The following is an 18,209-nucleotide window of genomic DNA, read 5'->3' as shown; positions in this document are numbered from 1 at the left end:
TGCTGCTGAGCAGCAATGAGCCACCAACTTTACTATTTATTAAATTTTTACTGCTACTATTGTTATTATTATTGTTGTTGTTGTTGTTGTTATTGCTGCTATTGTTATTATTGTTGTTGTTGATCGCACTGTTGTTAATATTGTTGTTGCTGTTAGTGCTTTCGCTATTTGTTGCTGTTGTCTTATTGCTGCTAATGCTGCCAGTAGTGCGAATATTGTTGGCGTAGCTTACAGCAGTATTTAAATCACGACCGCCACCTGAAAATTAAGTCAAAATTAAATATATATATATATATATATATATGTATGTGTCTAAAGCATTATTAATAAATATAAATTGCAAAAAGTGCAGCTCAACAAAGATTATAATTGATTAATTTAAATTTTATTACAATTTTTGCAATTCATTGTTCAATTCAAATTGCAAGTTGTCTATAAAATATATTTTTATATATACATGTAACTATTTATCAAAAATAAAAAACATTTAGACTTTACCAACAAATTAAAAATTTATAACATATAATTTAGCATACTTTTATTTTGCTAAGCAACAAGTGCTGCCTTTACTTTTGTCTTACTTTTGTTTTTTTTTTTGCTTGAATAAGTTTCTTGCTTGCAAACATGTCGTATGCGTAATATTAATCGATGCCACAAGCTCTTAGCACATTGTTAACTGCTGTATGTTTGCTCATGTAGTACCTGTGAGCCACTCCCCATAAATTACACACACTAGCAGCCCCCACCCCCCAAACACTTGTGCAGTAGTTGGTCGGGTCGCTGTTGTTCCTTCAGCTACTTGGCTGCAGTTTGCTATGTGTAGTCTTCCCACAGAGACTAGTGGTGCTGGTGCTGCTGGTGGTGGTGGTGTTAGCAACCACCAGCGCCAGCACTTGCAACGTTGCGTTGCAGTCGCGCGTACATAATGAGTATATAACTAATAAATGGCTGCATAATTTGCAAAGCGCAACTCAACTCAACTCAAGGGTTTACCTATGGCAATGCAGGTACAGTCAACACCCCGCCCCGCCCACTTGCCCACGCAACGCATCTTGTGTCATTTTAATGAGGCTTGAGCTCTCTGTGTTCTGCGCATCACAATGATGCTTATTGCTTGGCAAACGGCTTTCCCAGCTGTTCAAGTGTCCTTATGTGCGTTCTGATTTAATTGGCGAGCACCGAGATCCTGGACCACAGCGTTAAGCGCGTGGCAATAAGTCTATACTATATGCTATATATACACATAGCTATATGTACATACAGTCTATGTCGTCAGTGTGTGCACCATTTGCATTTTGAATAATTGTGCAAGTCGCAATCTTCATTTTATGCTTAAGCAGTTTAATTAAATAATTAATTATTAATCATTGAATATACCGAACTTTTTTAAAAATTCAGCATACTATTATGGCACTACTATTATAAGGCTGTATCGATTTAATATTGATCAATTTTTAAAATATTTGCGAGTTTTGCTTAATCTTTGTTTTGAATTTGTTTGTTATAATTTTTGTTTTTAAATCAGAATCTTTCAATGCTTGATTTTATATTTTAAAATGACGCTTTGATTTGTATTTTCTAGCAACATAGTGGGGAAATATATATGAAATTTGTCTAGTATTGTCTGTAGATTACGATTATATATCCTTTTGTTGATTTTGAATGCTAAATACGTTTTTGAGATTTCTGTGCACATGCGCATACTTTTTTAACGCACTGTGTATATATATTATAGCACCAAATTTGCGTATATTTGACTGCTTTAAGTTTAAGCGTCATAAAAAAGTGATTTGCTATCAAATGCATTAAAATAAATGCAAACAAAAGCTGACACACATGCAGAAATAAAGACAGAGAGAGAGAGAGAGAGAGAGAGAGAGAGAGAGAGAGAGAGAGAGCAAGAGAGATGTGGAGAGACAGAAAGAGCACACGAAAGTTTTGGGAAATTGCAATTAATTTGTTTTTAACAAGTTGCACTTTGTTTACATGCCAAGCAATTAACAATTAATGTTGATGCTTCAATCTCTGTCGCAAGTTTGTCTGTGGTCAGTGCTACAAGAGCAAGAGGAGAGAGTGAGAGTGAGTGAGTGAGAGCGAGCTACAAATAAGGCATTGTATTGAATTATTAATCAACTGACGTCACGTAATGGGCAGAGATTGTAATTAGATATAAGCTATATATATAGCTATATGCATATATGCTGCTGGCATATAATTATAGATATATAAAGCATATATAAAGTTGATTCATGTATGTACATGGTATACATATATATGTATATATATTTATATATAGCTTGTGCAAATTGGTCAGAGCAACTGCAGTTGCATGTGTTTCATTAATATTTCGCATGTCCCCACTCACATACACACACACACACACATGCATAATAAATACACACATGTCTGTGTGTGTGTGTGTGTGCAGAGGTCCCTGGATAATCTGCTGCTGCTTGTCGAAAAGTAATTGAGCTTCTGGGCAAGTGAGTTAAAATTTTGCATACTTCGCATATAAATAATTATTAAATATTTTACAATAAAATTTGTTACTATTCGTTCAAAAGCTGCATTCTCTAAAGCTTTTAACAAGCTTCAAGCTTCATGTTCATTTAAGCGTAATTCAACTTACCAGGCACTTCAATTAGATCTGGGTCTTCATCATCATCAAAATCAGAGCTGGACGAATCTTCATCATCATCCAATTTTAAGAAGCTATCACGCTCTTTGGCAGCCTGCAAATACAACAAATGTACACAAATAAATAAATACGTTTCAAAATATATATATATATTATATTTATATATATATGCGCATTAAAAAGTCTTTAACAAACAATTTTAACATTAAAGCCGCAACAGCAAAAAATGTAGCACACTTTTAAGCGCTAAGCACACACGCACTCACTTACACTTATACGAAAAAGCGCATAAGTATGCGTAGCACCACAAAAAAAAAAGACCGCGCTTTTGTTTAGAAAAAAACAGCACAAAAAGCACGTGCCGTCAAAAAAGCGAAACAAAAAAACGCAAAAGCAACAAGCGCAAGTTCCCAAAAAAAAAACTTGTAGTCAAAAAAAAAAAAAAACAAGGCAAACTCACAGTTTGTAGGCGGCTTTACTTAGTGCTTGGGTTTCTTTTTTTTTTTTTTTTTTTTTTGGTTGTGTAGCACTCTGGGCACTTTTTAGATTTTTAGGCTGCTTGCAACTTGGCTTAAAACACTTTCGCACTTGAGAGTTGCTGCTGTTGCAATTTGCGACTGTTCCTGGGCTCGCTTTGGAGCCAACTATAATTGCCAGAGCTAACGGTATCGTTGTCTCCTGTCCGTGCCCGCACACACACACACACTCACACACACACACACACACGCACACATCTACGAATTTTCGTAGCAGGCAAACTGGCTAAAGCACTTGCAGTTTTTCGGCGTGCCTCTGCCCTCCCCCCCTGGACACTTTTGAACCCGTTTTGAAGCACATTGCCTATGGGTCCCCTTACCCTCTTGCACCCCACCTCCGCCAGAGGCAAATGGCACAAACACCCTCCGCATTGAATGTTAGAGATTTTGGCGTTGATGTTGTTGTAGTTTAAAGGGTTTTTGGTTTTCGCTTTTGGTGTAGATGGGGTTAGCTTATTGGGTACTTGGGTGGTTGTCACAACTTTAAACTCCGAGGCGGAGAGCGGGTGCGTTGGCAACCCCCATGCGAACACAAGCCCGAAAAGTTTGTATATAGCACAGTGTGGTATGCACAGTGGTTGCGAATGCATACGCCCATATAATTATTAATAATTCATTATATTCAGTTGTAGCGGCAAATTCATTAAATTAATAAAAATTGGAAGCTGATTCTATTGTGTTCTACTTTAGCTTAAAATAACAGTATATAATATAGATATATAGATTTTGCAATCAATTAATTTTTTATAATGTCTTTCATCATTTCAACAATAAATATTAGCACAGTTTAAATTTCTTCCCAATATTCTATTGACAAGTCATTTGGGGTATATATTAATTAATTTAGACCACTTAAGCTGCAGTTTTAACCCACTGTGCTGGCGTGTATGTGAAAGGGTTGAATATGCTATGACCCCCCCAACGTTTATAGGCAAGTTCTGGAAACGTTTGGCATGCAGAGATACGAAATACGAACAGAAACATAACATAACAGAATTGGTACGAAGGAGGCCGAGAAACTACGTAAACTTGCAATGAGTAAACCCAACCAACAACCCCAGCTTTTGGGTGCATACAAACCCGAGTAAACCCCCACAGCACCCAACCACCCACTACCGTCAACCGTTATGCTCAGCGCTCCCCGTTGAAACAAAGGCATTGGTCTGCTCATGGGGGAATGGGTTAGGAGTTGAGCATGGGGTTGGGGTGAGACGATGACGACGACTATGCATGTGTATAACAGTAATTAGAGCAAGACAACAACAGGGCCCAATTTGGTTGGCGGGGTGCATTGGCTTAGCAAAGGATACAGCCAGGATATAGGCAGGTAGTATACGTGCCTGTATGTGTATAGAATGGAACTCATCCCTTTGGATAGTTAAATCAATAGACAACATATAACTATGATCGGCATATATATAAATTTCAGCTAGTTTTCAACTCTCTATAGGGGAATACAACTATATAATACAGTGCACACATGGTAAGCTGGATTTGTTTGAAGTTTGTTCAGATATATATGCATAAGCAATTCATTTAATTTAATAACCAGGGCAAAAGAAAGAGTTAATGTAAATTCGTATTTGAAAACCTAAAATAAAAAAAAAATAATGAATTACTTGGGCTTCAAAAAATTCAAAGCTTCATTAATTTTTCAAATAATTTATTGTAAATTAATTAAGTATTAGGTTTTCTTCAAATATAAGAGCAAACTTGATTCTAAAAAGCTTTTAGCTAAGCCAACGATTATAGAATAGTCATAGACTTTAATCTATTTATTGCAATAGATAAGATTATTTAAAGAATAGTACGGAATATTCTATAATTTAACATGCTTCAAATTTCATTTTAGAAATAGAATAGAATTTTTGCTATTGCTATAACATCCACCCAAATATATTTTACTTAAGATCTCAAGCTTAAGATTATTTTTGCGTGCACAACACGCGCCATTAAAAAAAAAAACACACACACACACAACGAATGACCTTGCTAATATATAATTTGCACAACAATAAAACATATGTTTTAATCATATGCGAAACACACACACACACGCATGCAAACACTTTTACATATCTGTAATCAACATGTTGCTTGAAAGAAAGCAAAGTACTACGCACAAGGGTTGGACTAAAACTGCAACGAAAATAAAAATGTAAACAAAAAATGCCGAACGAAAAATCAAACAAAAACAAAACAGACAATGAAGAGCAGCCAACAAAAAAAATAACCTAGCGCACGCTGAAAATATTAAATGGGTCTCGCTCTCTTGTGCATATTCAAAAAATAGAAGAAAAAAAGAAGCAAAAATGTTCGCGGAAAAATGCAAGCGCTGTGTGGAATGTATATATGTGTGTGTGTATGTGTGTGGACACTGGACGCAGCAGCAGCAGCAGCATCAGCGGGTGATTGGGCGAGGGGAGCAGCGGGGCACGGTGTGTGAGCAGAACGCATGCGCTTATGCAAAGCAAGGACATAAGAGAGACTGTGATAAATAATGGCTAGGGGAAATTAAATCGCATGTGGGAGTGGCATCCAACTGCCGCTGCTGCTGCCGCTGCTGCTGCTGCTGCTAAATGGTCGCACTGCTGTTGCTCAGACAATATTTTGGACAAGTAAATACAGTGCAGTGACGCTAAAACGTCAATCACAGCCAAGCTGCTAGCTGTAGTTATTTTAATAAATAACAAAATTATTATTGCTGATAAGCAACAAGTTACAAAACTGCATAAGAAAAAAAAGCACACGCCTTTTAATGTTTGTTTATATTTTTAAAAAGCAAAGCACTGAACTGAACTTTCAATTGACTTTGTTTAAATTTCATTTAATAGGCAATCAAATTTAGTTTGCAACAGAACCACATACATATAAAATAGTGAACGTTATATGTACATACATATATCAACTTGAAATTTTTTATAAAAACATTAGTTATACTGCTGTAATTTAAAGATAATAAATACACTTTCAGTAAATATTTATTTTCAAATAAACATACAGTGGCGCTAGTTGGAGATCATTAACGTGGCTGCGCACATGCATTTACAAAATCAACACACACACACAGAGAGAGAGACGCACACACACACACACGCGCGCTTATTACAGCTTTGACTCTTGTAGCTTGCAACCCTAACCTAGCGCAAATGTTTTTACATTTTGCACATGATACGGCCAGAAGAAACTAAAGCTGTATTTATCTTAGCGCTTTGAGCTTCTACCAAATCGTAAACAAATATATTTGTTTATAGTAATGTTTGCTTGTTCGTCCGCCACAATAATAAAATTAGGTTTGTGTCAGCAATTGGCTGCTAAGAAGTTTTAATTGTGACACATCTCCAATTTTCATATTTTTTAACATTTTAATTCAATTTGCTTTTTACTTTACTTCTTGTTATTTCTTTTGTTTTTATTATGCTTCTCTTTTTTTTTTGGCAATCCCACACTATTACCATGTGGTCTGGGCCATGCTGCTTGTGTGCGTGCAAGCGAGATGGCAACAGCGTATGCATATCCAGCTGCTGCTGTTGCTGTTGCGGCGACGGCGACAGCGACAGCGACGTCGCTGTCGCTAGCATGTGGACATTGAATTATTTTATTTTATTGTGTTTTTGTTAAGATCTCTGTTGCAACAAAGAAAAAGGCTAAGCTGCATGTAAACTTACCATTTTGTTGCAGTTGGAGAGTTGCTGTTGTATTTGCTGTTCTTGTTTTATTATCTGCACTGCGTGCAATACGCGGAAGATGAAGAACGCGGCAGCGGCAACGGGAACGGCGCGCGTTCGGAACGATGACAAACAGCAAAACACTCGACGGCTACGACGACGACGAAGCTGGCTGTTGTTGATGTGATGACAAACTGAATTTGCTCCAAGTAAAGACTCAAGTCGACGAGGGCAACAGCGACTCTCAACAGAGCTTGCTTTGCCCCTAAGTATCGCTGCGCCGTGTTTCGGGCTGCGGCTGCGGCTCGAGGCGCCTCCCCTCAACACACGTTTTTCTTTCTTTTGATTTCTTTACTATGTCTTGGGCTGTTACTGCTACGTTTTTGCAAGTTTGTTCAACACTTTTGCGAAAATGCTGCGGCACGCGTTTGTTAAACAGCAAAAAATAATAATAAAAACACGCTTTTTATATATATGTACTATGTAAAATTTTGGTCACTGCCGCGCTCTTAGTGATTGCCTGCAGGGCACACGACCACGCACAAATCACAACAAAAAAGAGGAAGGAAACAAAAAAAAGTTAACACACGTAACATACGTTCGCTATCGGCCCAGCTTGCCTTAACACCGATAAAACCGACGTCTCGCGATAAGTAACAAAAAAAATAATAATAAAACTTATTTACGCTTTTTTTTGCTTTATATATTTTCGGTATTTGTACCGAACACTTCCAAACTACTTAGACGACCGAAAATGTATTTTACAATAGCGTTTGCTCAACTAACACGAGCAGCCAAACAGCTGCTTAGATTGGCTATATTTCACAATTTAACATTTTTCCACACGCATGTAGGGTTGCTGCTGAATATATCGAGCAGACGATACATCGATAAGTATTTGTTTAAGAGGCTCAAAATGTACATAAAATTAACAGTGCTCGCACATGTTCGAACTTGACTCACGCTTGCCGATATACGGACTAGTATCGATACATATGACTGTTAAGCTTAACATTTCATGTAATGTAACAGCACTTGCGATTTTTTTGTTGTTGCGGTCGCGTTGACAGTGCGGCGCGTTTATATTTGTTATAAAAAGATCAAATAAAAAAAATCATAGAGTCGCAGTGCTTTTTTTTTTGTCGTACTTCAACGCGCGCCAAGAGCAATATAACAATTTCGAATATAAACTTTAAGCCAATATCAAACATCAATATTGGTACAACTACTACCACCATTACAATAAGGGGAACGCGCACAGTAAAAGCAAAAAAAAAAGAAGCGATACAAAATAAAAACGAAGTTTGAAAAATCGATCGATGTTGAATATTGTTGCTATTGCTTAATTGTGGCCGAAGAAATTCAATTTGGTTAATTAAAAGTCTGCGTGTGTATGCTGTTTAGCTTATTTTTTTTTTTGGTTTTTTTTTTGTTTCGCTTGTGGAAACATCAAAGTGCACAATTTTCGCATTGCTCTCGTTGCCGGGTGTGAAGAAGTGTGAGAAAGAGAGAGAGAGAGACTGCTAAAAAAATTTATTTAAAGCTATACGTACATACATACATGTATGCTACTACACGCTTAGATTTAAGACAAAATTTGCAAATATTAATGAATTATTTGTTATTGCTGTCGCCTGCACGCCCAAGGAAACATTGAAAATTTTAAAGAAAAAAACTCATCCAAAAATAAACCAAACAAATTGTCGTCGCCGTCACGGCTAGCAACAAGAGAGAGCGGCCAAACGTCAAGTTGAAGAGCGCGAGAAAAACGCGCTCGTCAGCTACTCCGCTCCGCAGCCCCCGCTGTATACGACGTTTGACCAGCTGCAGAAGCGGCGCCGCCTTAAGAGCTCTCTGGGCGTCATCTCGTCGTCTTCAGAGCTGTACGTTTGTTTACGCGTGAACGACACACCTTGTGCGCTCCGCTCCGCTCTGCCTTGTTCATTGGCAAAAGGGAGTCCGATTCGTTTGCTGGGAAAATCGTTGCCCACTTCGATTCAGTCACAGTTAAGCCTAGATATTGTCTGGAAACAACAATAAACGACCGCTCCTGTAATATAACAACAGCCGCACACACACCCGCGCAGCAGTAACAGCAAATCAACAAATACGCCATTGACATTGCCAGTTCCTCTTCCTTGTGTCTGTGCAGCAGTAGCAACAACAACAACAACAACAACCACAACAAAAGCGACAAGAACAACAAAATTAGCGCGCTTGAGGTGACCAATAGCATGGTAAGTAGAAAAAAAAGAGAAAGAAAAATGGGTTGACGGGGTAGCGTAGGGGGTGGTGCGCCATCTAACGGACCTCTGCACCTGCACCTTGCGTGTTTTCTATATTAGCATGAGCACAAGTTTCATTGTCGCTGTCTACGCTGCCCATTATTATTCGCCTAATTGCAAGGCCGCCACAACGCCGGCCCATTAAAACATTTGTCTGTTGTGCCTATGAGTGTGTGTGTGTGACTGCCCTAGAGATGTGATTTTGGACTAGATGTGTGTACATTAGCATATGACTATGGCTGTGTGTGTCTGCTCGTTAAATAGAAGTAACAATAATTTGGAAATGTAGGTGTGACTTAGAATGAATATTTACTTGGACCGATGCCTTTTGTGCCGGGTAATGTCTGCATGTGTGTGTGTGTGTACGTGTGTGCTAAGGCATGTTGTGTATGTATTAACTCTTGTGTAAAGTTAACATAGCAAATCGATAAATCTAACTAAGCAATTACAGATTCTTCATCTTAACAGCTTATCTTAACATAAGTGTGCGCATCATTTGCATAAACGGTTACAGAATTTTACTCGTTGTTGCTGCTGCTGATGTTTGCGCTGTTGTTGTTGCTATGGTTTACTTGAATGTCTAATTAAAGTTGCTTGATTGTGTTACGCATTGGTAGCTTATCTAACTGTATACACACACGCATACATACATAAAAAAAGTACCTTTGCTCGGTGTGCGTGTGTGTGTGTGTTTGCACAACCTACTACGATAAGAGTTTGATGGTGGGCTGCGGCCTCTTGTACTCGCTTTAAATGTACACGCAGCGCGTGACAATGATAGCAACAACAACAACAGCAGCAACAACAACAATATCAGCAGCAAGCGAAATTGTAGCACAAGTGGACACCTGTTAGATCCCCTGCAGCCCCCCATCAGCAAGCTATTGCATAGGAATAACGCAACAGTCTCGCATTTTATTTGCTTTTATATGTGTGTGTGTGTGTGTGTGTGTTTATTTTGTTAGTCACAGCTGCATATAAATAACACGAATTCTTGTGCAAATCAATCAATACGTATGAACTGCAACAAAATTTCATATTTAATGCTTACTTACTTACTCATAGGCATGTCGCTAGACGTCTAGCGCACCCACACAAACAGCTGTATAGCCCCACCGACCCCCTTCGTGACAAATTTGCTGTGTGCTGCTTGCTGTGTTGTCTTGTTTGATAACGTATTTAATTTATTAATATGATTGCGGCTCACCAATACAAACACACACGCGCTCATTGTACTCTGTGCACGCTAAGCCCGCAGCCTGCTTCACACACACATACGCATGTGCATATCACAACACAGTCAAGTAATCAACACACACACACACAAACAGTCGCCTTAGCGGCTCTCCCGCTCAGTTAATGTTACTGTTGTTGCTGCTGCTGCCGTCGCTGCTGTTATTAGCGCCTCCTCACTCGCAATTATTTTCATTATTTTGTTTTTGTCGGACTGTTCTCTCACAGTGTAACGGCTGCCTTCGAAGTTCGAACTTCGAACGCTATCCAAAGCAACAATACAAAAAAATACATTATTTATTATATTAATATTAATTAAATAAACGAACGAACTTTAATAATATTTTCAAACGAAATACGCGAGCGCTTAAACGAATTTTTTTTTTGTGTAAATTAAACTGAAAGCAAAAACAAGTCATGTATTATATTATTAGTGTTAATACAAAATACAACAATAGTGCACAATAAGTACACGGGTACGTAAGTTGTAACCGTTATATACTATATACACCTGTCTGCCTGCCCTACGATAAGTGGTCAAACTACGACACGCCCCCGCCTCAGCCATAAAAGAAATCTCACACTTGAGAATACGAAACATGTTAATAGCAGCAATACAGTGTTAACCACGTTATGTTATATTTTTTTCATTTACTTTTTTTTTGTACTGTGTCAAAGTTGGTGTCATAAAGTATAAGATTTATATAGCTGTAAATACTTAAGGGTATATAACTGAACTGTATGGACTTTGTAACTGAAAAAAAAAAAAAAACGTTAAAAGGTTTTTACATATTTCATAATACACTGCCAGGCAATTGAATAGGCACAAGCTTCAAAGTGAAACAAAAATTGAAAATTGAATAGTTCAGAATTTGTTTTGTTGTTTGTAATTAAACTAAAATGTACAGCTATTTGAAATATTAAGCTCAATTTTGCAAAATAACTTTATAATTTATATTTAAAGCAAAATTCATGATATATGCGACACACGGGCTGCATTTGACGTGGAAGTGTATTTTTTAGCTATGCATACCTCTAAAAAGGTTTTCGAGCTTCAAAAAGCAGCCCCAGTCGCAGTCGCAGACCCAGCCCCATATACAATTAAATTTAACTGATAAATCACGTGAACTTTTTGTATGGTATATACATTGTTATATACTGTAATAGCGTGTACACTGATATCAAACAATCGACAGCAATAATAACAATAAATGCATCATTGGCCTCTTAGTCAGTGAAGCGCTGCACTCTTGATATATTTACAAGTTTATACAAACATATACATATATATATATATATATGAGTGCAAATACGAGTTTTGTATATAGCGACAGCTTTAATTGGGCATAACAAACATTGTTATAATTAACAAATTGCAGCTAAAGCTTAACGCAAATTTTAATCTTTATCGAAAGCAAAATTGTAGCAAGCTAATGTGCTATGTGCAATTTGATAAGCGATTGATAACTCAGTATTGTATAACAGGCTCAAAGTTAATGTTTTAAAAGCAAAGGATACAATTGGTTGATGCATTGCCTTAAATTTTATATAAATCTTGTGCTTATCACAGACGCGTCAAGCTCATTACGCTGCCTTTAAGATATATTTAAGATAGCGCTCTCTTGAGAGCAAAGAGTGCAGCTGTATGTGTGTGTGTGTGTGTGTGTGTGTTGAGATTTCTCAGCGGACACTTATCTTCGGCCGGAACTTGCATTTTGAGCCCCGGAGACGACTACGCTGTGATGATTTATAAGTATTTTTTTTTTTAGCTTGTGAATCATACGAAATATATAAAGAGCACACTTATGTTTGATTTGATTGTGTGTGTGTGTGTGTGTGTATGTGGGCGTATTTATTCGTTTAAGCTGCTGTTAGCATGAACTTTGTTGTAATTTAATGCGATAAACTAGACTAGCCATTGACAATGAACTTGCAATTGTTATTAAATTAAATATAAAATGCTGTTTATTTTTATGCACAAAGATATATCTGCCAGCGCTCTATTAACAAAATTATAAACATAGCTAGTCATATAATATGTGCGTATGTGTGCGTGTGTCTGTGTGTGTGTTAGTACCACGTGTTAATGTTGTTATCGTAGTCGTAGCTCTTCAAATTGTTTTTTATGGGCGTCAATAGGTTTGCACGTACTCCAAGAGCGACCAGCATTTGAAAAGATTTGTGTGTATTTCCCAGAAAATAAGCTTATCAGCAATTTATTATTAGAGTTCTTGGCATGACACACAAATACATTAAACAATAGCCCAATGTTAACTCTATGCCAAACAGCAACAAAACATTCCCAATAATGTAAATTAAATTAGTGCGGCTGAGTCATCATCACTTTGAGTTTGAGTGCGTGGCGGGGCGAGTCATGCAACACACACACACACACACACAGATACATAAAAATTGTACAATCGAAAGATTAGGAAAGTTTTTGCACTTGCCATTATCATTAATAACTGCTCTATATCTCTCGCTGACTTTGACAGCCAACCCAACCACCCACCCCACTAACATTGAACGTATAATAATCACAAATTGAAACAATTATAATCAAATTGTTGGCATTTGAACCTAGACGATCAGACGGGGTCGTTTAGATCAAAGTTTTCTGTAAATTGAAATCAATTGTAAATGTGCGTGTGTGTGCGTTCGTATATGTGTGTGTGTGTGTCTATGAATGAAACCAATTTGGTTAGAGGCGCCATCAAAGGCGATTTTGCTTATGGCTTTTTAGACACGCGATGCCTTTGTGTCCGTCCAAAACTCATGTAAATTGTAATTTATATATATGTATGCATGTGTGTGTGTGTGTGTGTATTTAATTGTGCATTTCGTCATCAAGTTGGATCGATTCTATTGGCAGCCAAAGTGTTTCCAGCGCTTGCACTTGCCGTGACTTTTAACAGTCATTGGTATAACCCAGTTGAATAAATAAATAATAATAAAAGCCATTTTCTTTTTCGATTAAGTGACTGCAATTTTCGCATTGACATGATTTTCTTTAAATACAATAATTAGTTTAAGAACAAATATTAAATGCAAAAATATATGAATATAAAATACACTACTTGAATTTATTGTTGCTATTTATTTATTAGACTCTGTTTAATCTTAATTATGTTTCGAGCAATAATTAAAGGCAATAAGTTTCATTGTACGATTAAAAACATATAAAGATAATAAACTTACATTCTTTTCTTTTGGATTTAAAAATAATTTTTTTTAGAATTTGTTTATGTACAATAAGTGCTTAATAATGAACATTCAGTTATTTTGGAATAATTTGGAAACATTTATGATTAATTTTCGAGTGGTTTTTAATAATTTAAACAATTCGAAAATGTCTTGTGAGGCTGAATATTATAAAAAAGAACTGTTAAAATATTTTTCAGAAATGTTAAGACAATGCATTAGTTTATTACTATTGTTTTTGTTTGCATTTTGAATAATTATAGACTATATACACATATATAATGCACATTGTCTATATCAGCGCCTGACTGAATGCGCAGTTGAGCTCTGTATATTGAACTATTCGTAATTGATTAATTAATGTGTCGATTTTTTCTTTCAGAGATGACAGCCACATCGATGTTAGTCACGGTTTCAAATCCAAGTGTATTAACTACGTCGGCTATTTGCAGAGGTAATAGTTGAAAAGAAAAGCAATGAAAATTCAGCCACGAAGAAGAAGCAGCAGAACGAACGTGCAACAAAACAAAAACGAAGAAAGCAAAGTTGTATTGCAACAATTAAAATTAAAACAGAAGCACACAAAAGTAACTACACAAGCTATATAAGAGACACAGTATATACAAAAGATAAATGCACAAGCAACAAATGCGCTGATACCAAAAACCAAAACTAAACAAAAAGCAAACGCAAACAATTCTAATATTTATAAACAAACAAAAAGAGGCACAAAGTAACGAACAAAAAGGGAATATAAACAAATTAAGAGCACACAGCAGCACCCAGCACAAGAGACAGCAAGAAAGAGATAGCGAGAGCGAGAGCGAGAGCGAGACTGCTGTACAGTATGATGAACTCGACGACGAAACATTTGCTGCACTGCGTGCTCCTCATCACTGTGATAGTTACCTTCGAAGTATTCTCTGGCGGTATTAAAATCGATGAGAATTCATTTACCATTGTCGATCCATGGACTGAATACGGCCAGCTGGCCACCATATTGCTGTACTTACTCCGTTTCCTCACGCTGCTCACGCTGCCCCAGGTGCTCTTCAATTTCTGCGGCCTAGTCTTCTACAATGCCTTCCCCGAGAAGGTTGTGCTCAAGGGCAGCCCGCTCCTGGCGCCCTTCATCTGCATACGCGTCGTCACGCGCGGCGACTTCCCGGAGCTGGTCAAGATGAATGTGCTGCGCAACATCAACACCTGCCTGGACACCGGGCTGGAGAACTTTCTCATCGAGGTGGTCACCGACAAGGCTGTGCATCTGGCCCAGCATCGTCGCATTCGCGAGATCGTTGTGCCCAAGGAGTACAAGACGCGCACCGGAGCGCTCTTCAAGTCGCGTGCCCTCCAATATTGTCTCGAGGATAAGGTGAATGTGCTCAACGACAACGACTGGATTGTCCATCTCGACGAGGAGACGCTGCTCACCGAGAACTCGGTGCGTGGCATTATCAACTTTGTGCTCGACGGCAAGCATCCCTTTGGCCAGGGACTCATCACCTATGCCAACGAGAACGTCGTCAATTGGCTGACCACGCTCGCCGACAGCTTTCGCGTCAGCGATGACATGGGCAAGCTCCGGCTGCAGTTCAAGCTCTTCCACAAGCCTCTCTTCAGCTGGAAGGGCAGCTATGTTGTCACGCAGGTGAGCGCAATCGATAACAAATCGATTACCGAAAAAAGCAAAGCAACAAATATATTTAAATGAAATAGATTTTTCCAATTCAGCGCATATATTATATACTAGTATATATATTTATTTCATTGCAATCTCCGAAAATTTAGAAACCCGTCAGTGTTGCGAGCAATATAAGCTAGATTGAGGGAAAAAATAAGCTAGATTCTAAATTTACGTTAAAATTCATGTTAAGACCTAAAAAAAAAAAAGGTCGCACAGTTGAAATTCGAAGTCGAAATTCATGAAATTACGAATAGTAAAAGTACAAAAAAAAAAGGTCAGCTACTGCCATTTAAAATATGCTAGATTTCAGGCTATAAGCTATTTTCAAATTTTATAAGCTATTTCATTTTTAAATATGCTAGATCTACCCTGAAATTCATAAATAAATAAGTTGCTTGCTACCTTCAAATGAGCATTCAACTTTGATATCCAGAATATATTTTTAGAGTTTCATCAAGATCCGATTCGATTCGATTTTCACTGCTTTGTACAATATTCTGGACATGTTGCAAAATGTATTATGCATAAAATATTTTTCACCTCTGATTAAATTAACGTTGTAAAAATTGTATAGGCTAAAATGTTATATTAAATCTATGAAATTCTTATTTAATAGTATTTTATTAACAAAAGTTTTGAATGTTTGAATGTTTTCTAACGCACAAGTATATGCATAATAATTGTTAAATTTGTTTAAAATTTGAATATAAAAACAATGCTAATCAATTTTACTTGCAGGTGGAAGCTGAGCGCTCCGTCTCCTTTGACAATGGCATCGATGGCTCTGTGGCGGAGGATTGCTTCTTTGCAATGCGAGCATTCAGCCAGGGCTACACATTCAATTTCATCGAGGGCGAAATGTACGAGAAGTCGCCGTTCACGCTGCTCGACTTCCTGCAGCAACGCAAGCGCTGGCTTCAGGGCATTCTGCTGGTGGTGCACTCGAAGATGATACCGTTCCGGCATAAGCTGCTGCTGGGTATCAGCGTCTACTCGTGGGTGACCATGCCGCTCTCCACATCGAACATCATATTCGCGGGCTTGTATCCCATACCGTGTCCCAATCTGGTGGACTTCATTTGCGCCTTTATAGCGGCCATTAATATTTATATGTATGTGTTTGGTGTCATCAAATCGTTCTCGCTCTATCGCTTTGGCCTGCTCAAGTTTCTGGCCTGTGTCCTGGGCGCGGTCTGCACGATACCCGTCAATGTGGTCATCGAGAATGTGGCGGTCATTTGGGGCCTGGTGGGCAAGAAGCACAAGTTCTATGTGGTGCAAAAGGATGTGCGTGCCATGGAGACGGTCTAAGCGCACCACAAACTTAACTAATTTGTCAGTAATTAATATTAGAGCGCGCGAGAGAGAGAGAGAGAGAGAGAGAGAGAGCAAAAGCAAAAGCGGGAAATGCGTGAAAACAAATTCAATCAAAATGTATAACCAAATTTTCTAACGAAACAAAACAAAACAAAACATCGCACAATTCAATGTAGAGAGACAGCAGCAACAGTCACATAACTATGTATAACTTTACAAACAATAACAATAATTGTTCTATATTATTTGTAAGCAAACACACACACATACACACACACACACACATAAGCACGCACCTTAAAATTATTGTTGTTAGTTTAAAAATTGAATGGCCGCTCGTTTGGGCAACATTTTTGTTAGCAAAAAACAAAGCAAAATGCTTATACATTAGTGTATATCGCAAACAATTTAATTAAAATGATTAATTTAATGGCAAAGAAGTAACGAACCACAACAAGAACTCTCCATTTAAGTTATTTTGTTTAGTCAATAGTTCGTAGCACAGCAAAATTAAAAAGTAAAAACAACAAAAAATAATTGCAAGCAGGCAGATATAAATAAATATACGCCTTATATAATAATCTATATTTTATGTACTATATTATGTAACATTATTTTAATTTAAATTTTCTATACAAACATATATATTTAGTTTTGTGTACATTTATTATATTGTGTAAATTCATAGACAACAGAGTATGTTAAAAATCATTCACACCCTCCACAAAAAATACCAAAAACAAAAAAGAAAAGTAAAGAAAAAATATAAACAGGCAGCAGCAGCAGCAGCAGCAACAACAACAACAAGAACAAGTGCGTACAATAATATATAAGAAGAGTATTAAACTTAGACTTGTGTACTTACATATATCAATTGAAGCTGTATATGTATGTTTAGTTGTAATTACACACACACACACACACATATACACATACACAAAGAAAAACAAAAACATTACAAACTCAACTCGATCAATTACCAACTAAAGTTCGTCCTGCTGCAATTAATGCTGCTTAATTAATTAAAAGCCAGTGCTTATTGTTTTTCATTTCTAAACCATCATCTATGTATTTATTTATATACACACACACACACACACACACATACACATACACCCAACACATGCACACATATTTAACTGAAACTGAAAATGAGAAACGATCAAAGCTGGTGTGAATGATATATATTTATATATGATATGTACATATGTATGTATAAAGCTAAGGATCTGTGTTTCTGGTTGCGGCCTGTTGATATATGCTTACCATAAATATATATCTTAATATTATTGTCTTTCACGTTTAATTACTTTAAGCTTTTTGTGTAACATTTTTTTTTTGCATATTTTGTTACTGTTATTGGTGCTTTAGCATGCCTCAAACACATACATACATAAATACACACACACACACACACACACACAAGCCAAAGCCGCTGCCAGAATATTGAACGCATTAACTTAAAAGTAAACCCCACACCTACACACACACACTCACACATAAGAACTGTTTGCAAATTTGAGAAAACGTGAAAACTAAGAGAACCAAATAAAAAGAAAATACAAAAAAAAAATAATAAAAATAAACACTAAAAAAATGATAACGAATATGTCAAAAAAAAAAAACAGCAACTTTTGTGTTTTT

At 37.1% G+C, this 18,209-nt stretch overlaps 2 protein-coding genes across 3 annotated transcripts; one reads left to right on the top strand and one right to left on the bottom strand.

Moving 5' to 3' along the window:
- Window positions 1–55: 55 nt before the first annotated feature.
- On the bottom strand, window positions 56–8,787 carry LOC108605066 (myb-like protein D; the record flags this gene model as incomplete). Its single annotated transcript, XM_017994633.1, has 4 exons — window positions 8,755–8,787; window positions 6,843–7,181; window positions 2,630–2,732; window positions 56–258 (listed from the first exon to the last, which is right to left on the bottom strand). Coding segments are annotated over exons 1-4 (678 nt in total), but the record flags the coding sequence as incomplete, so codon positions are not given.
- Window positions 7,917–16,777, top strand: LOC108607102 (beta-1,4-mannosyltransferase egh). Of its 2 annotated transcripts, none has more exons than XM_017997728.1 (3): window positions 7,917–9,079; window positions 13,944–15,212; window positions 15,987–16,777. In XM_017997728.1, the coding sequence occupies exons 2-3, from the start codon at window positions 14,409–14,411 to the stop codon at window positions 16,557–16,559; spliced, it is 1,377 nt and encodes a 458-aa protein (XP_017853217.1). In that variant the 5' UTR covers window positions 7,917–9,079; window positions 13,944–14,408; the 3' UTR covers window positions 16,560–16,777. The 2 variants fall into 2 exon arrangements, with proteins under 2 accessions (XP_017853217.1, XP_017853218.1); XM_017997729.1 differs by lacking the exon at window positions 7,917–9,079 and adding an exon at window positions 10,740–10,836.
- Window positions 16,778–18,209: the final 1,432 nt, after the last annotated feature.

Source organism: Drosophila busckii, chromosome X (genome assembly GCF_011750605.1).
Source record: "Drosophila busckii strain San Diego stock center, stock number 13000-0081.31 chromosome X, ASM1175060v1, whole genome shotgun sequence".
Lineage (NCBI taxonomy): Eukaryota > Metazoa > Arthropoda > Insecta > Diptera > Drosophilidae > Drosophila > Drosophila busckii.
Note: the sequence above shows the minus strand (reverse complement) of the source record. Positions and strands in the feature narration are given on the sequence as shown.